Genomic DNA, 24,280 nt, shown 5'->3' on the forward strand with positions numbered 1-24,280 from the left:
ATGATGTGAAACCAAACGTTTCTTAGGAGGCAACCGAATTGGCTCTCCACGTATATATATATATATATATATATGTATGTATATATATACATACATATATATATATATATATATATACGTGGAGAGCCAATTCGGTTGCCTCCTAAGAAACGTTTGGTTTAACATCATAAAGTTTAAGTCTTTGTCCGTTAACTTCAAATATCTTACCGCTTTTAGGATCTTTGATACCAAATACACCAAAAGGATAAACATTAATTAAAGTAAATGGCCTCGAACACCTAGATTTAAGTTTTTCGGGAAATAATTTCAATCTTATGTTATATAGTAAAACCTTCTGTACAGGTTCAAAATCTTTTTGAAGAATTTTTCGATCATGCAAATTTTTCATTCTTTTTGTAAATTTTCAAACTATCATAAGATTCATTCATAATTTCGTTAAGTTCATTTAACTGCAATAATCATTTCTCACCAGCTTCTTCAATTTTTAATTAAATTTTTTAATCGCCCACTATGTCGTATGCTCAAGCTTCACTGGTAAGTGACAAGCTTTGTAAAAAAAAATAGTTTATAGTGAGACATTTTAGCCTGTGATTTATAGGCAGTCCTATGAGCCTACAGTGCATCATCAAGTCTCAACGACCAATCCTTCATGCTAGGATTAACAGTTTTTTCCAATATTGTCTTAATTTCTCTATTAGAAACCTCAGCTAAACCACTAGTTTGAGGGTGATATGTTGTAGCTATCATATATTTAATACCAAATTTTGCAACTAATGTTTCAATCTTTTTGTTTTTTAAATGACTTCTCTCAACTGTAATAATTACTCCCAGCATCCCAAATCCACTAGAAATATGAATGTCTGTAGATACATACATAAACACACACACACGCACACAGACACATATGTATATACATGTATATATATATATATATATGTGTGTGTGTGTATTTTTTCTTTCAAAGGTTTGCGCCTTTGCTTCACCGTTTCTTGAGACAAAACGGTCAAAGGGCCTAGGGTATTTTTTTGGATGACTTGAGCTGTTCCGCTGCTAGAGACCAGAGAAATTGATCCGAAATGAGTCTGAGCCTTGGAATTCCGGTGAAATTTCTGCATGAGGTGGATGAACATGTGGTGACGGTGGAGCTTAAGAGCGGTGAGCTCTATAGAGGTATCATGATCGAGTGTGAAGACAATTGGAACTGCCAACTCGAAAACATCACGTACACAGCCAAGGTGCCTTCCGGCAAAGTGTCACAACTTGAACATGTTTTCATTCGAGGAAGTAAAGTAAGATTTATGGTCATACCTGATATGCTAAAGAATGCCCCAATGTTTAAATATTTGGATGCAAGAATTAGGGGCAAAGGGTCTTTTCTCAGTGTTGGGCGTGGTCGTGCAGTCGCTATGCGAGCAAGAGCTCAAGCTGCTGGTAGGGCTGCACCTGGCCGAGTTGCCCCTCCTACAGTCAGGAGATAATCAAACTTTTCTTTATGTATTTTTGACTATCAAACTTTAATATACTAAATGTTGAAATTGCTTATTAAGTTGTTTTTGATAGATTTTATTTTTCTGATCTTATTGTTTTAAATCTATTGGGCCCTAAAGATGTTTTAATTTTATTGTCTTTGCTTGAAAAATATATATATATATATATACATGGAGAGCCAATTGGCTTGCCTCTTAAGAAGCATTTGGTTTAACGTCGTCAGCCCGACGAATCCAAATGTTTACTTAAGTTGACCCAACATTAGAACTTTATTATTGACAGACTTATTTTCACCTATATAAAGTTTAAGTCTTTCTTCGTTAACTTCAAATATCTTGCCACTTTTAAGATCTTTGATATCAAATGCTCCAAAAGGATAAACATTAATTAAAGTAAATGTCTTCAACCACCTAGACTTGAGTTTTTTGGAAAATAATTTCAATCTTATATTATATAGTAAATTTTTATGTAGAGGTTAAAAATCTTTCTGAAGAATTTTTTCGATCATGCCAATTTTTCATTCTTTGTAAATTTTCACACTATTATAAGATTCATTCATAATTTTGTTAAGTTCATTTAACTGCAATAATTTCTTCTCACCAGCTTTTTTCAATTTATAATTAAATTGTTTAATCGCCTACTATGCTGTATGCTCAAGCTCCACTGGTAAGTGACAAGCTTTGTCAAAAATTAGTTTATAGGGAGACATTTTAGCCTGTGATTTATAAGCAGTGCTATGAGCCTAAAGTGCATCATCAAGTCTTAATGAACAATCCTTCATCCTAGGATTAACAGTTTTTTTCAATATTCTCTTAATTTTTCAATTTGAAACCTCAGCTAAACCACTAGTTTAAGGGTGATATGTTGTAGATATCATATATTTAATACCAAATTTTGTAACTAATGTCTCAATCCTTTTGTTTTTAAAATGACTTCTCTATCTGTAATAATTACTCCCGACATCCCAAATCTATTAAAAATATTTTTCTTCAGAAATTTCGCAACACATTGAACATCACAATGAGCTAGAGCTACTGCTTCAATCCACTTATAGCATTGTCCACATCAATCATAATATACAAATTTCCTAGTGATGATATAAATGGTCTCATAAAGTCTAAACCATAAACCTAAAAAATCTCAATTTCTAAAATAAACCTTAGGGGTATTTCATCTTGCTTTGATATATTGCATACTCTTTGACATTTATCACAAGTATTGATATATATGTTCACATCCCTTTACATTGTAGGCCGATTAAATCCAGATTGTGATATCTTAAATGCAGTTCTATCAACACCAAAGTGTCCCCCAAACTTAAAATCATGACATTTCTGAATAATTTCCTTGGTTTCTTCTAATAGTACACATCTCCTAATAACTTGATAATTATATTTTTTATATAAATATGAGTCATAAAAAAAGTAAAATATTGTATAATGAATAAATTTTTTCAGTTGATGATATGATAATCCATAGGGTATAATGTCACTAACAATAAAACTCACTATGTCAGCATACCATGGAATATGCCACTCAGTAATAGCATAAAGTTATTCGTCAGGAAAATTTTTGCTAATTTCATCTTCATAAATATTGTAATTTTCCTTATCCAACATAGATAAATGTTGAGCAATTTGATTATCAGATCATCTCTTATCCACTACTTTGATATCAGATTCTTGCATTAGAAGGATCCGTCTAATTAATCTCGGTTTAACATCCTTCTTTGACATAAGATATATAATATCAGAATGATCAGTATAAACAATAAATTTAATTCCAATTAAATAAGATCTAAATTTATCAAAAATAAATACTATTGCCAATAATTCATTCTCAATAATAATATAATTAATTTGAGCTTTATAAAGAGTTTTACTAGCATAATATATAACTTTAAAAATTTTATGTCTTTCCAAAAACTGCCCTAATAACATAATCACTCGCATATCACATTAACTCAAATGGGTTCCCCAAATCAGGTGAAATTATAATTGAAGCTGTGATTAATTTTTCTATTAATAAATTAAAAGAATTTGGCAATTTTGATCAAAGTTAAACAAAACATCTTTTTCTGAAAGATGACATAAAGACTTAGCGAGTTTTGAAAAATTTTTTATATATCGCCTGTAGAATCCAGCATGTCCCAAAAAATTTATAACTATCCTTGCAATCAATGGTGGAGGTAGTTTTGCAATCACTTACACTTTTGCTGGGTCTATTTACATGCCATGTTCAGATAGTTTATGCCCCAAAACTATTTCTCTTGCTATCATAAATTAACATTTCTCCCAATTGAAAACGAGGTTAGTCTTTTCATAGCTTTTTAACACTTTTGCTAAATGATTTAAACATGAATCAAATAAAGTTCCAAATACTAAGAAATCGTCTATGAAATCTTCTATCCATTTCTCAATCAAGTCGCAAATAACAGACATCACACACCTTTGAAAAGTGATGATGTATTACATAACCCAAAAGACATTCTTCTAAAGCGAAAGTCCCATAAGGACTCGTAAATACAATCTTTTCTTGATCCTTCGGAGCTAGATATATTTGATGATATCCAAAATATCCATCTAGAAAACAAAAATATTGATGACCAGCTAGCTTATCCAACATCTGACACAAGAAGGGTAAATGAAAATGATTTTTTCTAGTAGTTAAATTTAATTTCCTATAATCAATATAAATTCGCCACCCAGTGACATGTCTTGTAGGAATTAATTCGTTATGTTCATTTATAGCTACAATAACTCAGCTCTTTTTTGGAACACAATGAATTTGACTAACCCAGACACTATTTGATATATGATAGATAATATCTGCATTTAATCACTTTAATATATCTTTTTTTACCACTTCTTTCATAGTTGGATTTAATCTCCTTTGAGGATCTGCCTGGGGTCATCTTTCATCAGGATCCTATGCATACAAATTAAATGACTAATTTCTTTAATATCTGATAAGGCCATCCGAAAGCTTTCTTATAATTCCTCAAAATCTCTATTAATTTTTTCTCTTGTAGTTGAGTCAAATTTGAAGATATGATAACTGGTAATGTAGATGACTTCCTTAAATACACATACTTTAAATGTGTAGGAAACATCTTCATTTCATGTTCAGGGGGCTCCTCAATCGAAGGAAAAAGAGATTTACTTATTCCCGTAATATCTAAAATTTTAAACCTTTCTTGAACAAATTTTAAACTTCAATTGGATCGAACTTCATCCTGAGAATCCGTTTCTTTATTGTTATTTAACTTTTGTTCAACAGTTTAAACTTTACAACATTTTCTGAAATGATTATTACACATGTATCAATCAATTCCATCCTAAAACATGCATCTTCATTTTCTTCAGTAGGATATTTCATAAACCTAAGAATATTAAATATAATTTTTCGATCATTTACCCTCATAGTTAACTCACCTTTTTGTACATCAATCATAGCCCATCCAGTAGTTAGGAAATGTCTCTCCAAAGTAATTAGAATTTTTTTATTTTCCTCCATATCTGACACAATTAAATCAACAGTGAAGATAAATTTATCCATTTTAATCAATACATCTTTTATAACCCTCTTTGGATAAGTGATCAACTGATGAGCTAACCGTAAGGGTTACAGTAGTTGGAGAAACTTCTCCTAAATCTAACTGTCTAAAATTAGATAAGGGCATAAGGTTTATACTTGCTTCAGGATCGCACGAGGCTTTCCCAAAACATTGTTCTCCGATTGTACTGGGAATAGTGAAGCTCCCAAGATCCTTAAGTTTTTGAGAAAGTTTTTCCTGAATTACAATGCTGCACTATTCACTAAGTGCTGTTGTATCATGATTTCCAAACTTTCTTTTTTTATTGAGAATATCTTTTATGAACTTCACATAACTGAGTATTTGCTCTAGAGCTACAGCGAAAGGAGTATTAATAGTTAATTTCTTGAATATTTCTAAAAATTTTGAAAATTATTGATCTAATTTCAGCTGTTGAAGTTATTGAGGTACTAGATATGGTTTTTCTAAGTTAATTTTAGTCGGCGAGACTGATTTTTCTACATCCTGAGAAACATATCCTTCAGGTTTTTTAGTTTTCACAGTTTTTTTTCAATCTCTTTCTCTTTTCGAACTACATTTTCTAATTATTTTCCGCTTCTTAATTGAACATCTTTAATGTGGTCATTATTCCTCTCTATAGAATTTATCTCAATTTTGCTAGGAAGAGTTCCCTGAGGTCAATTGCTAAGTGAATTAGCAATTTTTCCCAATTGGTTCTCTATATTTTTTATTGTCGCACCTTGACTTTGTAGTTGAATCCCCATTTGCAACATAATCTCCTCCAAAGATAAAATTTTTTAAAAATTTTGGATTATTGTTAAAACGGGTGGATAAGAAGGTCTATAGTTGGTACTATCCTGGTTATTCCAAATTTTTAAGGGATTTACTTGGTTATTTCCTCATTATTGGTTTCCTTCACCAGAATTATTATTCCAGTTAAAATTAAGATAGTTCTTCAACCTGGATTATAAAAGTTGGAATAAGGGTTGTTAGGTCTATTGTTAATGACATTTATGGTCTCAAATGATGAAATGCTAGAATCAACCATTTGTTCAAATGAATTTTCCTCAATTTCTAGAAAATTTTGAGGTTGGTTCATTCCAAATTATTCTAGCTTCCTAGATATTATTCCAACATGAGAAGTAAGAATTGATAACACATCTTTATCATGCACATTGACCATCTTTTTAGTATTCACTCTTTATGCAGACTATTGAAAATTATTTGTAGTCATATCTTCAATCAAATAATAAGCCTCATCAAATGGTTTCGATATGAGTGAATCTCTAAGGACAGTTTAAATAATAGATCTAAGGGATTCTAATAAACTATTGTAAAAAGTTTGAATAATTAACTAATCAGGTAGAGCATGATGTAGACACTTCCTAAGAAGTTCCTTGAATCTTTCCAATGCTACATATATTGACTCATCTTCATACTGATAAAATGAAGTAATCTCATTTCTAAGTTTAGCAGTTTCTTAAGGTGGAAAATACTTTGCTAGGAATTTTTAGGCTAAGTTATCACAAATATTAATCGATCCAGGTGCTAATGAATTCAACCACATTTTAACATTATCCTTTAAAGAAAAGAGAAAAAGCCTAAGTCTAACAACGTCGCTTGACACGCCGTTATAACGAAATGTAGCGCAAAGTTTTAAAAAACTTGTTTAAGTGTAAATTTGAATCCGCAGACGGTGTTCCTCCAAACTGATTGTTCTGCTCCATTTGAATAATAACATGTTTCAATTCAAATGAGTTAGCTTCTACGGTAGGAGTTTGTATAATTAAGTGAATTTCATCTGCCGTAGGATTAGTGTAATCCCTTAACGGTTTATGTGCGCTATGATGTACATTATATGGTATTTGATTATCTAAATTGTTCTGTTGAGTATTTGTCATTTCTTCTACAAGTTGATGAAGTCTTTTCCGTTTACAAATTTTTCTAACAGTCATCTCTAGTTCCGAATCGTACAACACAAATTCTGAATGTCTTGTACTACAAATACACAATTAAAGACTTAATTAATAAAATCAATAACACAAGTTAAATACACGAAAATATTTTTTTCTTTTTAAAGAACACACAACAAATAAAACACACGATATAAAAACACTATAAAATCCAAATCTAAGTCTTTTCGATTCAACTAAAATCATCTTAAAAGAATATTTATCGTTGCATCCCTGACATTGGCGCCAAAAACTTGATCCGCCCTAAGTGTGTGTGTCATAATGATGTAAGTCCTGATTTTTTCACCAGAAAATTAATCCACTCCTTAGTAAATTGATTAACTCTTTAAAATTAAATATTCTTACATATTGGGATTTTTCACGCAATTATATGTATAATTTCAATAATATAAGTCTTTATTGAGTTCGGATATTGATCCCACAGAGAAGGCGGTAATGACTAATAAAAAAAGTTATAGTCTACTATGATAGGATCTTAGTTTGGAATGTGATGCAGACAAATTTAGTGTGCTAATTTTACAACTATTTTTTAATATTACAAAATACATACGACAGATATAATAATAAATATGTAATGTAATCCCAACAGAAACAATTTTAATAAAAATAATTTATCTTTAAAACTCTTTTAAACTGCCAAATCTCTTTTAAAAATAATTCAAGTATACGTATCAGTCAAGTAATAAATGACTCTAATGGAGTTATAGGTATCGATCCTACGGGAAAGTTGAAAATGACTGTAAATAGTTCTTAAGATTATAATTATAATTTAATTTAAAAAAAGGTAAAGTGTGAAGTTTGAATATTAACTATTAAAGTGAATGCTATTTAAAATGCAGTTGAAAGACAACGTTAACTAAATCAAAAACTAAAATTACAAAAGTGAAATTATGAAAACTAAACGAAATTTTTATTGACGGAAAGTTCAAATTTAAGAAAACATCATTCCCCTTACAATGAGCATATGATTGTGAAGAAATTAAAATCATTTTAATATATATATATATATATATATATATATATATACTGTTTTGTGACAAAGAAGAGCACCACTGAGGGCTAACAACCTCGCATTAGTTTCCAATCAACTGAACCAAATTGGGGGTTTTAATCTGTCACCTTAAAATCTCCAATTTTGTATCCAACAAAGTATATTTCACTATTTATTTGCACTCAATTTCATGGATAACATACTTTCTCATGAAATCAAATGTGATTCTCTCCATATTGAAGAAATCATAGCCCTTTCGGAACATATATTTCTTATCACATTTTAACATTTCAATTAGTCAGATTGAAAAGTAAATGAAGATCGATGTTCAAATCATCACAAATTATTAACATTTAAAACCATAGAAAACAAAAATACTTTTTCACAAAACCATATTTCAAAGTAGGGAGAAAGATAAAGAAGACTACTCAAAATTCATGAGAAGGATACGACAAAAACGGATCTCATATATAAAAACAAGTTTACAAAATAAAAAAAATAGAAGACAACTTATCTCACAATCATTCCCAAGCAAATCCCTAGAAGTTCTCTCCAAGTTTCTCTCTTTGCAAGCACTCTCAATTCTCTCTTAGAAGTGTAATGACGGAGAAATCTCTCATCTTCCCTCTCCTCTTACAACCCTAAAAGAAAATCTCCAATCCTTTGATTTTCTCTCTCCATCTCTTCCTCTTGCCTTTCACGCCACTCCCCCTTTCACGTCATACACAAGCTCCTTGAAGTCTTCTTCTTTTATTTTGGGCTGCCTCCTTTCAAAAATAATTCAAATTTCCCTTTAAATATCAACTCTTTTGAATTCAAAAGATGTGTCATTTGATCCAAAAGACATATCCCTTCATATCCATAGTGTCAAGATGCATTGAATTACTTCAAAATATGTTTAGAACAAGTGTCCCTTTGAAAATTCACAGAAAATTCGTCTCGAACCGCCTTAATCCGCAAAAAGTCATCTCTGACGCATCATGCGCCAAGACTTTGTCAAACGGCACATCATGCACCAGATTCCCAAAATTAGCTGTTTTGGCTCCAAATTTTATCTTTTTTGTTATTTTTGCTCCAAATGCCTAAAAATATTATGCCTAAAAATATTATACCTGCAATAAATACACAAAAAATACTATTCTTTAAAGTGCAATATCACCAAAAATAGACATAAAATACATATTTAAAACAACATATTATTTTAGTGTATCATAATATAATTTAAAGTTGTCTTTTTAATAGTTACTCCGAAATTACAGTTCTAAATTTAAAAACTAATTCAAATTATTCTTACTAGTTTTAGTGATATTAAGATATGAAAAATATGAATCTCTTTTGAATACATAATTGGAATAATAGGATAAGATACTAAGAATATAATGTGGCTAGTGGCAAAAGAAGCATGAATCTAGGTTACTCTCTTCCGCGTGTGTGATGAAGTTTGGTTTAACTCAGTAATTGTTTCTGCTTGTCACCCTAGAAACTTCTAAGTTAAATCCCCTCAAAACTTATCTCCCATTCTAATTGCATTGCTCTACGAACTACTTTTCCTTCACCCATAAGTTCAATGTGTTTTTTCTCAGTTAATAATGTCATAGTCCTCTCGGATTTTTATGGGTTTGCAATAAGTTTTAACTCACCAATTGGCCAAATTGGTTAGTAAATTAAGCATGAAGTAAAATTCATCACATTAAGATTAAAAGTTAAATTCTATAAGTATCTTTGGATTCTACATATCCTACATATGCATCACAAGAGAAAGGTAAAGAAAACCTACTCCCTAAACATGAAGAACATGATGTAAATCTTCATCAAATAACTAAATAAATCCACTAAGTATGTGTTACAACAATTACAAGATAAATGTAAATGCAGTGCTTAGCTTTCCTTCTCTTAAAAGATGAAAAGTACCTCCTCACAGTGGATCAAAGTCCTTGCATTGATGAATTTATATTCTTGCAATATTCTCTCGAAAACCTCACCAAACACTCAAGAAAATGTGGTATTCCTACAAATTCTAAGTCTCCTTAGGATTTCTTGGCCTACCTCCACACTTTCCTTTGCTTCCCAGTGTTCCTATGGCTCCATGGTGCTTTCCTCCCGATTCTCCTCTCTGTTTCTTCTTGCATTCTCTGCTGAACTACTAAAAACCACGAAATGACTCACAAAGTCACGGTTCAAAAACTGTAGAAAACTGTCGTGCCTTGGCACCCAAAATTTGGCGCATAGGCACTGCCTTCTCGGGTGGATGCGCAGAGTTCTGGTGCCTAGGCGCCCAGAAGCTGGCGCTAAGGCGCTTGAATGGAAAACCGTGGCGCCGAAAATCTGGCACCTAGGCACCAGTTATGTGAAATCTAAGTTTTGCTTCATTCAGCTCCTTTTTGCTTCTTTTTAATCCTTCTTCGCTCTAAATGTTCTACCTATTATACTTGCATGAAAAACATAAAAAATACATTTCTTTAAAATGTCGTTTCATCTAAAAACAATTATGAAAGACAAAGGAAATAAACCATGCTTTAGAACATATCAGGAGGCCTGAAGCCCGCCATCGGAAATGTGGTTTAGCTACAACCTTACTGGTCTTTGAGTGATGTTCAAACAAAAGCAGAGTAGACAATCACTACAATTTTGACAATCACCACCAGTTGGAAATATCAGTAGGAACACACCTAAGGAAGTTGAGAAGACTGGTAAGGAGAATGATCGAGCTTCCCATAGTGAAAAACTTGAGAAGAGCAGCACCTCAATTACTGTCTCCACTAAGAATTGTTTCAAATGTCATGATATTGGACACATTGCTTCTAGTTTCTTCTTGCATTCTCTGTTGAACTGCTAAAAACCACGAAATAACTCACGAAGTCGCGGTTCAAAAACTGCAGAAAGTTGTCATGCCTTGGCGCCCAGAATTTGGCGCCTAGGCACTGCCTTCTCGAGTGGATGCGCAGAGTTCTGGCGCCTAGGAGCCCAGAAGCTGGTGCTAAGGCGCTTGAATGGAAAGCCTTGGTGCCGAAAATCTGGCACCTAGGCACCAGTTATGTGAAATCTAAGTTTTAATCTAAGTTTTGCTTGTTTTGCTTCATTCAGCTCCTTTTTGCTTCTTTTTAATCCTTCTTCGCTCTAAATGTTCTACCTATTATACTTGCATGAAAAACATAAAAAATACATTTCTTTAAAATGTCGTTTCATCTAAAAACAATTATAAAAGACAAAGGAAATAAATCATGCTTTAGAGCATATTAGGAGGCCTGAAGCCCGCCATCGGAAACGTGGTTTAGCTACAACCTTACTGGTCTTTGAGTGATGTTCAAACAAAAGCAGAGTAGACAATCACACAGAAGAAGCAGAGTATGCACCCACCGACATTCAAACTACCACCCATAATTAGAGACATTAGTAGGAGCATGTCTTCGAAAGTTGAGAAGCTTGAGAAGAGCAGCACCTCAATTACTGTCGCCACCAAGAACTGTTTCAAATGTCATGATTTTGGACACATTGCTTCTGTTTCTTGTTGCATTCTCTGTTGAGCTGCTAAAAACCACGAAATAACTCACAAAGTCGTGGTTCAAAAACTGCAGAAAACTGTCGTGCCTTGGCGCCCAGAATTTGGCGCCTAGGCACTGCCTTCTTGAGTGGATGCGCAGAGTTCTAACGCCTAGGCACCCAGAAGCTGGCGTCAGGGCGCTTGAATGGAGTGCCTTGGCGCCAAAAATCTGGCGTCTAGGCACCAGTTATGTGAAATCTAAGTTTTGCTTCATGCAGTGAAGGAAGTGAGCGACGAAGATGCAATTGAAGAACAAGGTGATGAGTATCGCTTCTACCGGATGAGGGCGAGAAGCTGGTAGTTCGACGGGTCCTACGGACTGAGGCTACGAGGGATCAATAGTGGCTTCACCCCAACATATTCTACACTCCTTGCACTGTGAAGTGAAATATATGCAGTTTCATCATCAATGAAGGGATCAACAAGAGTGTTGTGTCGAAATAGATGGTGGACAAGTTGACCTTCACAACAAAAACACTCATGGTCGAGGAAGAAGGATAGAGCCACCATTGAGAGGTGTCTCATAGAGTTTTGATTGAGAATCAGTTGTTGGACCAGGTTCTGTGCTATGTGATGCCCAAGGATGTCTGCCATTACTGTTGGGGAGACCGTGACAGTTTGATCACCAGCCTTAGCATGACGGGTTAAGGAACACCTACTCCTTAGTCGAAGATGAAAAGCACATAGTTCTTTTAACTTTTATGGAATCTGAGGTTATAGGTGCTCTTTTCAGTAGAAAAGCTCTAATAGAATTTGTATTGGTGGCGATAAAGGATAGCAAGACAGAAGAGTAGGCTTTAGATGCAGTACAACCATTGTAGAAAGAGTTTTAGGACATCCTGTTCGATACTTTACCTTCATGACTACCATCGTTTTGGGAGGTTCATGCTACCCACACTTACAGAGCAGGTTGAGCTAACCTTGGGTTTCTTTTGGAGGATTCAATAGAATATATATGGCATGAAGTCCTATTTTAGTAGTGTACCTCCAAAAGATTTGATTGATATGAATATATGCACGCAACTGGAGGAAACTCCTCACATGTTTAAGGGGACATTGCAGTTGCCAGTGGGATCACGGTGCTTCTTGGACAGCAATTGAAGATCATAAATTCCGAGAGGTTACAATAGCTTCGTCACCTTCAATGTATAAACAGAAGCTTTGACAAATGAGTTCGAAGCTCCTCTCAATCTCGAGAGAATGAAGCGGGGTGTCCACACCATAGACGCGACTAATGCTATGATCTTTTCCTTTCTGTCTGGTAAAGGAGGGACTGACTGGTCCTTCCAGGCATGTGCTTCCCTTCTATTTGGAGTGAGGTTCACTCCTTTTTACCCTTGGCATATAAGTATGTTGTTTTCGTGTTTTAAGGTAGTTTGTGATTGTGATTTTTGTTGGGGCAACCGTTGGCGTATCTAGGTTTTTCCTTCTATGGCTACATCCAAGGGCGAGTGGTGCATCGACTGCATCTCATTCCAAGGTGGTGATTATCTTCTAGTTTTCTTGCCCTACATCCATCCCTTCGCTGCCGCAATCCTCTTTCCTCATCGCATGGATCACCGGACAACTATCTTGCTACATTCTTGCAACCACCTCTCTTCCATCTTGCCATCCACCTTCAGTCAGCTTTCCTGCCCCCTACCCATCCAACCACCATAAATTTCCTCCTGTAACTAGCCGTTTAATACACCTACAACAACCGGCTCCCTCCAGTCAACCCCATATCTCCCATCAACATGCCTCTGTCACCCACCACCCACATCCTTGTCCTTGGCTGTAAACCTCCTCTACCATCTACGTCCATCTCCATGCAGCCACACCTCCCTCGAGCAACCGCACCTCACTCTCCCTTCTATATCCAGTCGCATCCATGCCTTCCTTGACTACGGCCAATCTTCCCAATCTTTCCTACCAACCTCAACCATCCCTGTCTCCTGCAATCTTCCTTGCTGCAGATTGGCCCTCCTTGTTGCAGCCACTTTCCATCATCCGCCATCAATCCTCCACCACCATACACCATTCCAAAACCCCAATCAACTACCTTTCATGTGGGATACAGATCTAGTTGAGTTGATTGTTGTTATTTCTTTGTTTCAGATGTTGGTTGTAACTTCCTTTTGACTTTGTTGTAATAATATTTGATGTCCTGTCATTATTTGGGTTAACTTGGGTATCATTTAAACACGTGGAAGAGGAATGTGCATCTATTAACATAAATTTGACGAGAGTGAGGGAGAAAAATAAGAGGAAGCATCTATAGCATATCAATAAGGCAAAAAGAAAATAGAGTGATATTTCATCAAAAAGTTGGGAAGGAGCTTCTCATCAATCGTATGTCAATCTCATAAATATGCGCGTTATAATATTATGCGTACAGTGAGGATAGAGAAATAATGAAAACTAGATGGTTGTTCCTTAGAGGAATTGAAAGGTTGTTTTATCCATTTTTTTATAAATTTAAGAAAAATAAATAAACTAAAAAGGTGGAAGGTTTTGGGGAGAGGTGTGGATGGAACTCATGGAAGGATAAGAGGAAAAAAATGACGAAAAAAAGAGAATTAGTTTTTCCTGTGAAAGAAATGAAATACTTTTGTGTTCATAACATTTCTATAAATTTTAAGCTAAGAATTATTAAATTTAAAAGGTGGAAAGAGGAAAACACAGTCTATCAAATTAAATTATATGCTTCTATTTTACTTTTTTATAAAATTAGTGTAAAAAGATAATAAAGGAATTGCACCTCATTTATCACTTAATAATGAATAAAAGGGATTTATAATTTTCACACTTGTGATAAGCCTCAAGTTGACATTGGTTTTAAATTTCATATATGCTTGCTTTGTATTGGTTATGCTAAGTAGAAAAATCTGCTATTTAGATATAATTTGAAGTCCCCTAAGTAGCTTTAATTAGTTATTTTAGAAAAAGTTTAAATAGTCCTTGGGCTACTTATGGGAGGCTATTTTAGTGCCATACTATCTAATATGTTCAATATAAGTTTTTGATGAACTATAGTTCAATATTATGCATTGATTATTCAAATATGATCCAAAATAATTCAATCGAGGGCTCATTTTAGATCATATTTGATGATTCAAGTGACTAAATTGAACATATTAGATACCTAAGACAAAAGCGACCCTGCACAAGTAGTTCGAGGATCATATCAATCTTTTTCTCTATTTCTTTCAAAGCCGTAAAAAAAAAAAATATATATTTTTTTATGATTTTTAAGTAGCAAAATGATTTTGCATTAATTAAAGTTGTGATCTTATGTAGCACGCACTTAATATAAAGGAATGGCGATCCCAAGTAATTGGTATAAAGATACTGATGGTTATGATGACTTTTTAAGAACTTGTCTTTGATGAGTTAATTGTAACTAATTAATAATGATGCCCGGGCATACTTTTAAAAAAAAGATTACTATGCATTATTATTTGATTGTTAACTTTTTCTTCTTCTTCGTTTTTTAGTTTTGAGCTGAACAGTTTGGAAGATGAAAGAAATGCAATGAGAAAGCAAAAAAGGTTAGTAATGTGTTTTTTCTTTTTTTCATGCATCCACATTCTACTTTGTATTTTGCTTAATAGTGTGGTTACTGAAGCTATCTAGCTGCTTACTTTGTTGAAAATAAATGAAGAAAAAAATGGGCTTTTTAGCTTTGTTTATTATTGACCTTTTATTATGTTGAGTGTACAATAGGGTAAAGTGGTGGAATGTTGTAAAGGCATCTGATATTTCCATCTTGTCCATTGTTTCAAAATGCATTTTAAGGTTTGCCTTGGATGGGGCTGTTGGGTGGTGGGGTAAAATTTTCTCAAGCTAGTCGGAGAAGGTGTGTTGAACTTCAGGGCACACCTCATTCGTTGAGGCGTCTCCCGAGGCTCGCAGGGCTCCTATTTTATGCCTTGTTTGCTTTGCTTTAGCTTTATTATATAACTAAACTTAAATTGTTTATTAAACTCCCATTTATAAATATGTTCCCTATCTATTTAATTATAAGTATGAATTGAAAATTTATTTTCCTTTTATTTTCATAAGATTTAAGTTTATTAAATTAATTCCATCTACACAAAGCTTATAAAAATAACGAAGCCTTTATATCAAAGTTAGCTTTATATTTAGATTTTGAATCAACTCAATGTTTCATATAAGAAAACATGTTAAATCATGTAAGATAGTAATTTGTGGTTCTATGGTTTTATTTAAATCATCGTCAAAATGGCCATTGTTCTTAACATCTTCCATATTTTCATCATTGGGGATTGAAAGTGCACTAATTCTTGCGTAGAATTCATTTTTATTAGAACATCAAAAACCTATTTTATCTCTTCCTTAATACTTTTATCAAGCAACCTTAGTGATATGGACTACAAATAGGTCCATTTTTTTTAGAAATCCTATAACGCAAAAGTATAATTGGGGAATGCTAATTGACGTAATAGATCTATTATGACTTAACGTTGTAATGATAGAATGATTAATACTATTTCTAGAAGAAATATGAAATCACATTTCCACCTCCAAGGCTTAAGGTCTTTTGTCATAATTCGAAGGTGCAGATCATTCACTAACCTTGATATTGCTAAATATGCTTTTTTCTTGCAAATCACATGCAAAATTGAATTCTTAAAATCTATTTAAATATCCATTAATAGTTTGATTATTGTCATAAATTTACCAGCTTTTAGCTACCGTAGACTTGTAATAAGCAGATAATTACTTATCTCTTAGTATTCATTTGAGACAGCTTTTTATAGCTTTCTTTGCATAAGAAAATCAACTATTGTATTTGGTTATAATTTTCTTGCTATTTTTCATATATATATATATATATAAACTAGAACTCTAAGAGTGTTTTATTTATAATAGTGTTTTTCAATTGAAAAAGTATGATACTCTCAACAATTTTCAAAATTTAATTTTCTACAATAATTCTATAGTTGTTTACGAGCTATTGCGGTTGCCCCAAATAGATTCTTAGTTCAACTTGTTGATTGACCCATGTTCTAATCGGACATTATATATAATTTTCCATCACACTGGGTTCGTAGCAAAATTCTCTTAGCAAAACTAACCAATTTATATTTTACTTATTTGACATAGTGTTCATCATTTTGTATAATATCAATTAAAGAGATCCATGTTTAGATATTTGATCATGAAATGCATTTGAATTATATCAATCATTGAAAGTGAGGGTTTCCATCTTTTTTTTTTTTGGCTTTAGATTCATCATGATGTAATGATATCAGTCATTGTAAATCTCATGATCTATTTCATGATGTCTATAATGTCGACACTTTAATTAACCCTCAGGTTAACTTGAGGTATAATAGAAGAGGATGAGTTAATTAGATTTCATTTTTACCAACAATCATGAGAGTATGCATTAATCAGGATGAAATGAGCGCAGGATCTGCATTACCAAATCGGTACAAGCAAACTCTTGCATATGAATTCATTAAATTTTCATCGATATCAAACGAATATAAGTGTGTAAGAAATTTTCACAATCTAAGTACAAAGCTTCTAAAAAATATTTGAAGTATGAATCATATGTATCTTAAAAGTTTTCTATAATAACCCAAAATTATACATTCAAAAATTATATAGGGCACATCACTTAGCGAATGGTAGGGGTTTCAAAGAGGGTTCGCAAGTCAGATATGATATGACCTGAAATTGACTTGACCAAAAACTGTTTGACCTAAACTCGACCCGAATATTAAGTACTCCGACTTGAATTTGACCTGTATAACCTGTTTAACATAAGACAACAACTATTCAATTAGGTCAATTTTGGTTAGCAGGTCAATTTCTAGCCAATTTTGTATTAACGGGTTGGTTACGGGACAATTTTGGGTTGGCAGTGGGTAAAATCAAACTAGAATATTCTCAATCTAAACCTGACCTGAAAATTATTCATATCAAACCAAACTCAGATTTTTTGAGTCGATTTTGCATGTCGGATTAATTTTTGATACCCCTAACTAACAGTAAATCCGCCCTTTATACTTCCCTAAAAATCAACAATATAATATCTAGTAAGCCACACTTTTAGCGAGATAAACGATGTTAAAAGATTCAAGCATATAAGAAAATTCATGTGCATGTTGATCCAAAGTTAAAAAAGTTGAATCAGGAATTGAGTCATTTTGCCTTAGCGAGGCGAGATGAAGTGTAATTCTCGAGGCGAATTGAGGCATTAGCATAAAAACATAAGAATTAAAAACTTATAAAATTAGACATAATTCTTAAATTAGATAAACAAACAACATATTTATTTAGTTCATCATTATAAAGACAATTAGACAAATCATAACTCTTAATATACAAAAGTCAAAGTAGAAGCTGAGAAGCTTTGGTGAGCAAGCTAGTGATGGGAGTTCAATGCTTAACAAAGAGACAAAGTTGAAGTTGTGATGTGCGAACGAGCTTGGGGCTACTGTGGGGGCATGCAAATGGGTTTGGAACGATGCTCGACAGAGAGTTGACTTGTGAACAAGCTCAAGACAATGCTCAATAAAGAGATGAAGAGATAGCTACGTGCACGAATTGGCTTGAGATGATGTTCTACAGAGAAATGAAGTAGAGAGCAAACTCTCATGTGATAGATATTTTATGTCGAGCATGGTTATATATTGTATAAATAATATTAGATAAAATATATTATTAATATAAATTTATAGTTTAAAATAATTAACAAAATGAGGCGTTGCTTTAAATATCTCGAGGCATTGCGTCTTGAGGCCTACACATCATTGCTCAAAGACATAGCCCTTGATAATATTCCTCAAACATTTTTTTTAAATCATGTGTTGGTCCTTGACTAACTTGAGTAAAACAAGAATAAAAAATAATATATGTTATCACTTAATACTACATAAAATATAATTAAAAATATTGTATGAAGTATTGGTTAGCTCCAATGGCTGACAAGCTTAGATAGAGGCGCCTTAAATGGTTTAATCACATTAAACTTTAACCATCTGATGACTCTGTTAGGAGAATAGATCTTTTAGATGGACTTATGCTAAGAAAGCTAGAGGTAGACTTAAAAAGACTGGATTCTGTTGTATACAAAATGATTTTAATTTATTAGAATTAAATGGAAAAATGACACTCAATATGACACCATAGAGAAAAAAAGATTTATGTAGCCGACTCCACTTAGTGGGTTAAAGGCTTCTTGTTGTTGTATGAAACATTTGTTAGGAATAATAATTTTGTTACAAGTAATTCTTTCATTCATTATAATAGGTAATTTTCTATATGTTTTTACTTTATATGTATCCTTATTCTAAACTTTTTTTTGTTTTAGGAATGTGACATTATATTTGTATAAATTTTGACTTGTTTTATTTTATTTTGTTATTTCTCAGCCCTTCAGCCATAATAACCATTGATAAAGGTTGATAGTCTCAATGTCGCCCTTATCAACGCCTCCCTGATACCAATTGATCCACTCAAACCTTAATATCAAGAGTAAAAAATTCAATCTTTTTTCTAAGGTTCTGTTTGGCGCAGCTGCAACTTCTCAGTTTTTCAGCTGCACTACCCTATAAAGCTGCTGCGGGGAAGCTGCTGTAAGGAAGCTGGTTGTCTGTTTAGTGCAACTGTGTGAAAACAGTTGTGAGACAGCTGTTTCTGGAAAAAAATGACCATGTCACTCCTGCTTGGTAAAACTGTTTAAAACAAAATTGTGACAGTAACATTTTTGATACTTCTGAAGCAGAATTTCACTTCGAAACAATTCAAAAATTCAAACTAACTTAACAGTGAGTACTGAAAGTGATAAAGGAAAAGGAAAAAATCATAATTCACGAAAACCATAGCAAAATTTCGTAAATTATCTTTCCAATAGATACTTTTTGATTCATTACATCTTTTGTTCAAGATATTTCTCCTTCAACTCATGCCCTAATGTTTAGGTAGAAGCACAAGTATTTTAGAGGGAAGTCCAAGTATTTTATATGGTTCATCATACACCTGCACTTCCATGCCCCTGCAAGGAATATCAACAAAAGCTTCTCCAAAAAAATTTAAATAGTTAAAACAAGAAAACAATAGAAAGTAATACATATATAGAAAATTTTAAAGGAAATGAGAAATCTACAGCTCAAGTTCAACATAATTCCATCAAAAAAGCATAAGCATTTGCATTTTCTCAACCAATGACATATGAAAGCAGTGATTCCCTGAAAAAGCATAGACCAACCAAGCTGCTCCATTGTCATTCTGTGAAGCACCTTAGAAAGAACAAGATTCCCTTCCATGCTGAATTTAATCATCACTGAGGGAGGGGGGGAGGGATAGCGATAATTATAAAAATGTTCGAAGACAAATGCTGAGAATTATAAAAATGAATGAAAGAAGATACTAGATTTGTAAATAACAATATTTAAGTGCTATGCATAGGAAAATTTAATTTCTTATGACTCATATTATCGGTATTTAACAAAAAAATTCCCACAAGATGTTTATTTTGGGTGAAATTACAGCTAAAGAGGGATAACATCTAGTATTAGAGGAGTACATATTTCAGTTCGAGCCATAAACCAATTCAAACCAAAATTTGACTTTGGTTAAAACTAATGTCACATGAATTTTACGTATTTAAATATTTGATGTGCCATCAAGAAATTTTTATTATCAGACACAAATTTCAAAGCATTTTGAGCAAGAAACATTTCAAATTCAAATACAAATAAAAAATTTTGGTGTTTTCTCCCACGACTTTTCTTTTATCAGTGTATGTGCTAAATCTTTGTGCAACACTAAGACGTTAAATTTTATTGAAAGTAATCTCTGAGGCTGAACGATAGACATGTTTGAATGCTTCACAAATTAAGATGAATGCAATATTTTTTAAAGGTTCCCCCAAACCCCACCATACCCAATTAATCTCTACCGCAATCTCTAGCCTCAACCCTAAATTTATAAAATTAAACTTTTCCACCTCTATCAAAATTTCATGCTGACATCTACCACCAAAACCTAATCCCCCGACTAACCTCGATTTGCTTGAACTATCATTTATGTGCTTTTGCTGGGGGTTTTAGTGAGATAGGGCAATAGAGGTTATGAGATAGGTAACAAAATAATGATTTTTCGGTCCCTAATAATTGATCTTTCAATCCAAGGGAAAATTAGTCCTGAATATAGGAACGAATTAATAGAGAATATTGATGTATAAATATGATCAATTGAGATTGCATTTACATTTTCAAATTGGAGCAACTAATTATGGAGAAGCTTGAGAATATTTTTTGTATTTAAAAAAAAATTAAATTTAAATTTTATTTCAAATGCTGAAACTTTTTTTGAGATTTAGTTGAGGGATTAGAAGATAAGGTTAAGCGGAGATAAAGCATAATTTAGGGAGACTGTAATTCTCTTCGATTTCTAGGCTCATGGTGGGGAGAAAAAAAGATGGGACAAGAAAAACCGCATAAAAAATATTGCAATTGAGCATAAAATGCAAGAAAAACCATTAAATCTCAAATCAGTGGATTTTCAAGTGCTAAATAGTAATAAGTTGACGAAAACTGAAATAATAGGAAATTCACTTAGTTGCCAAATCGACATAGGGTATACAATGAAATTATAAAAACTGGAGAAAATAGGGAGAAAACGTAATAGAATGATATCATACATAGGGAGAAAACGTAATAGAATGATATCATACATCGATTCGTCAAATTGTCAAATTTAAGTCATCAGGTTATTGTAGAATCCTTAATTCATGGACACATCAAGCATGGGAAGGATAAACTTTTCATAATTTTTATTAGAGTTTTTTACATACTAACCACCCAAAACATTCAATATAACATTTTAACCATCCAAATTTTAAATATTACATTTTAACCACCCTTTTCATTACAACCACTCTCCTTTACCCACCATTGAAGGTTTTGAGTGAAAGTTTTGGGTTAAAATTTTAGATTAAAAATTTTTTGTTGTTAAAATATAATATTTAAAGTTTGGGTACTTAAAAATGTTATATTAAATATTTTGGGTGGTTATGAAAAAATCCCTTTTTATTATTCTAGTCTAATTCAAAAACTTCTTACATAAGTGTCCTATTTATATAGAAGAAACTAAGGCTTAATTACACCGATTCAATCTTTTATTGACTCGTTTGACTCTTTGGGTTTGCTAAAAATTGAGTATACATGAACCAATTTTCTGGCTGTCTCCCGTCACTAAAGAAGCTATACTTCTCTAGCTGTGAATTTTATCTGTTTAAGGACGTGCCGTGTAGCCTCCACCTTAAGAATCTCCCAAGTAGAATTCATTGTAGTATAATGATAACTAATATTGCAATGGTAACTTATTAGTAACAGTACTGTACATATTAGCGCTTATTCAGCAAAATTCGAGTAAAAAAATCATTTTAATTATGTGCAGGAAGGAATACAAGAAACTAAGGAAAAAATGTCAATATTTGTTAAAACTTGTTTATGAGGCTGACAAAATGTTGGAAGACATAGATGAAGTCGACCATAGGGATAGTCCTAGCTTCTGCGAATGCCATGTATCTTCCCAACCTGAAGATGTAGAATGTGCGGGGTACTCATTTTCCCATCAGCATCCCAGCCCAGATAACGGTAACGTAGAGCACACTCTCAATGATGAAGCCTCTACTTTCAGAAATGGGAGCAGCACAATACTTATGAAAAACTCCTTAGGAGCTATAGAGAATTCTCAAGCTGCTGCTGCCTCTGATGATAAAAGTGATCTCACTTGTGCTGATGCAATCGAAGAGAGAGGTACAACTTCAATAACCCACGCGCAAGAAAGTATGGAAGCCATATCCCCATATTCTAAAACAAGTTCTCTAAAATCTAATGCTTCTAAATCAACACAAACAGTAGAGGACTTCACAACATGGCAGCGCATTATCCGTTTAGATGCAGTGCGAGCCAATGCAGAGTGGGTCATCCATTCGCCAGCACAAGCCGCTGTCACGGAGGAGAAGGCTCTCGAACTTGCTGAGTTCGTCGGTCTGAAGGACTATGATCATCTCGAGCCTTGCATGATCTATCACGCCGCTCGTCTCGTTGCAGTTCTTGAAGCATATGCAATATACGACCCAGTCATCGGATACTGCCAAGGGATGAGCGATCTCTTGTCACCCATAATCGCCATAATGGAGGAAGACGACGAAGCCTTTTGGTGTTTTGTGGGATTTATGATGAAAGCACGGCATAACTTTAGGCTTGATGAGGTTGGGATTCGCAGGCAGCTTAGCATTGTCTCTAAGATCATCAAGTTTAAGGATCCCCACCTTTACAAACACTTGGAGAAGCTTCAAGCTGAGGACTGTTTCTTTGTTTATAGAATGGTGGTGGTTCTTTTCCGGCGAGAGCTCGACTTTGAGCAGACACTGTGCTTGTGGGAGGTGATGTGGGCAGATCAGGCGGCGATTCGGTCTGGGTTTGGGAAATCCGCATGGGCGAGGATAAGGTCGCATGCGCCTCCGACTGATGACTTGCTTCTCTATGCAATCGCGGCTTGTGTGCTTCAAAGGAGAAAGCTGATAATTGAAAGGTACAGCAGCATGGAAGAAATCTTAAGAGAGTGCAACAATATGGCAGGTAACTTGGATGTCTGGAAGCTGCTTGATGATGCTCATGATCTGGTTGTGACCCTCCATGAGAAGATTTCATGATCTGATTTTTTCTTCTTGGCCCCTCACCCCTATTAGCTCTAGCCTTTGGTGTCTATTTTATGGGGCACCAAGACAGCCGCTCTCGCTTGAAAAGATGATACATTCGTAATCACATGAGGATCCAGCTCTATTTTATTGCCGAAATTTGAATTTATGTTGTATATTAGTAGTCATCCTTACTCCTGATGTGATAATCAAAATTCCTTCAGGATTATGATTATACAAACATGAAAGTCATAAAAATATGGGATTTGGGTGATATCTGAGTTCATTAAGAATGGACCAAAAGCTCATTGAGCTGTCTTGTATAAATAAAAGATCGAATTTTCTCATGGTTTTTGTATCTTTATGGCACATTTTTTAGCAGTTTAATATTCCATTCATTATGATCAAAATCTGGCTTTGGTTTCAGCATGGTTCTTTTGCAAATATTTTGCCCCCAACGCGTTGTCATTTTTCTGCTTTAATCTGGCTGGGATCACTTTAGTTTTTTATTTTTTATTTTTTATTTTTTATTTTTATTTTAAAAAACATTTATTCAATGTATTTGTATTTTATTTTTTTTTTTAAAAATTAATTTATTTTTTAGATATTTAAAATATCTAAGAATTCTATTGACTGTTCTAAAAAATAACATAGAACATATCAAATATATTTCATTCAAGTATAAAGACAATAAAATAAAAACGAAGAGAACAGATGCGATTATACTGTTGATCTTGGATTTTACTGGGTTCATAGGCTTCATGAAGCTGATGAATCCATGGCAATTAAGTTGCCTATCATTCATCCTCAAGCTGATCAGGACACCCAGGTAGGTGCAAAAGACAACAAATGTGGCGTTGAATCCAGATTTTCTTTATACATATCTCATTTTAAACTTCAAAATTTGTATTGTGTTAGCACTCCAAACTCAAATTTAAAAAAATTTTCAGTTTATTTTTACCAAATGCATTACAAGCTCAAGCACCCTTTAACTTCAGTTTAAATTAAAACCAACTCCAACAGAATTTTTTAACTCATGACCTGTTTGTTTGAAATTTTTTAG

At 33.4% G+C, this 24,280-nt stretch overlaps 1 protein-coding gene across 2 annotated transcripts in view; it reads left to right on the forward strand.

The window, feature by feature from the left end:
• LOC110028823 (GTPase-activating protein gyp7-like) overlaps positions 1 to 23,615 on the forward strand; it is a 35,024-nt gene extending 11,409 nt beyond the window's left edge. The window contains exons 4-5 of one of the 2 annotated variants that reach the window (XM_020730826.1): positions 15,026 to 15,079; positions 21,969 to 23,615. In XM_020730826.1, coding sequence (XP_020586485.1) covers positions 15,026 to 15,079; positions 21,969 to 23,232 — 1,318 coding nt within the window. In that variant the 3' untranslated portion in view covers positions 23,233 to 23,615. The remainder of the gene's footprint in view (positions 1 to 15,025; positions 15,080 to 21,968) is intronic. The other variant, XM_020730827.1, reaches the window with a different exon arrangement.
• The last annotated feature ends 665 nt before the right edge of the window (positions 23,616 to 24,280 follow it).

This window comes from Phalaenopsis equestris, unplaced genomic scaffold (genome assembly GCF_001263595.1).
Source record: "Phalaenopsis equestris unplaced genomic scaffold, ASM126359v1 Scaffold000531, whole genome shotgun sequence".
Classification (NCBI taxonomy): Eukaryota; Viridiplantae; Streptophyta; class Magnoliopsida; order Asparagales; family Orchidaceae; genus Phalaenopsis; species Phalaenopsis equestris.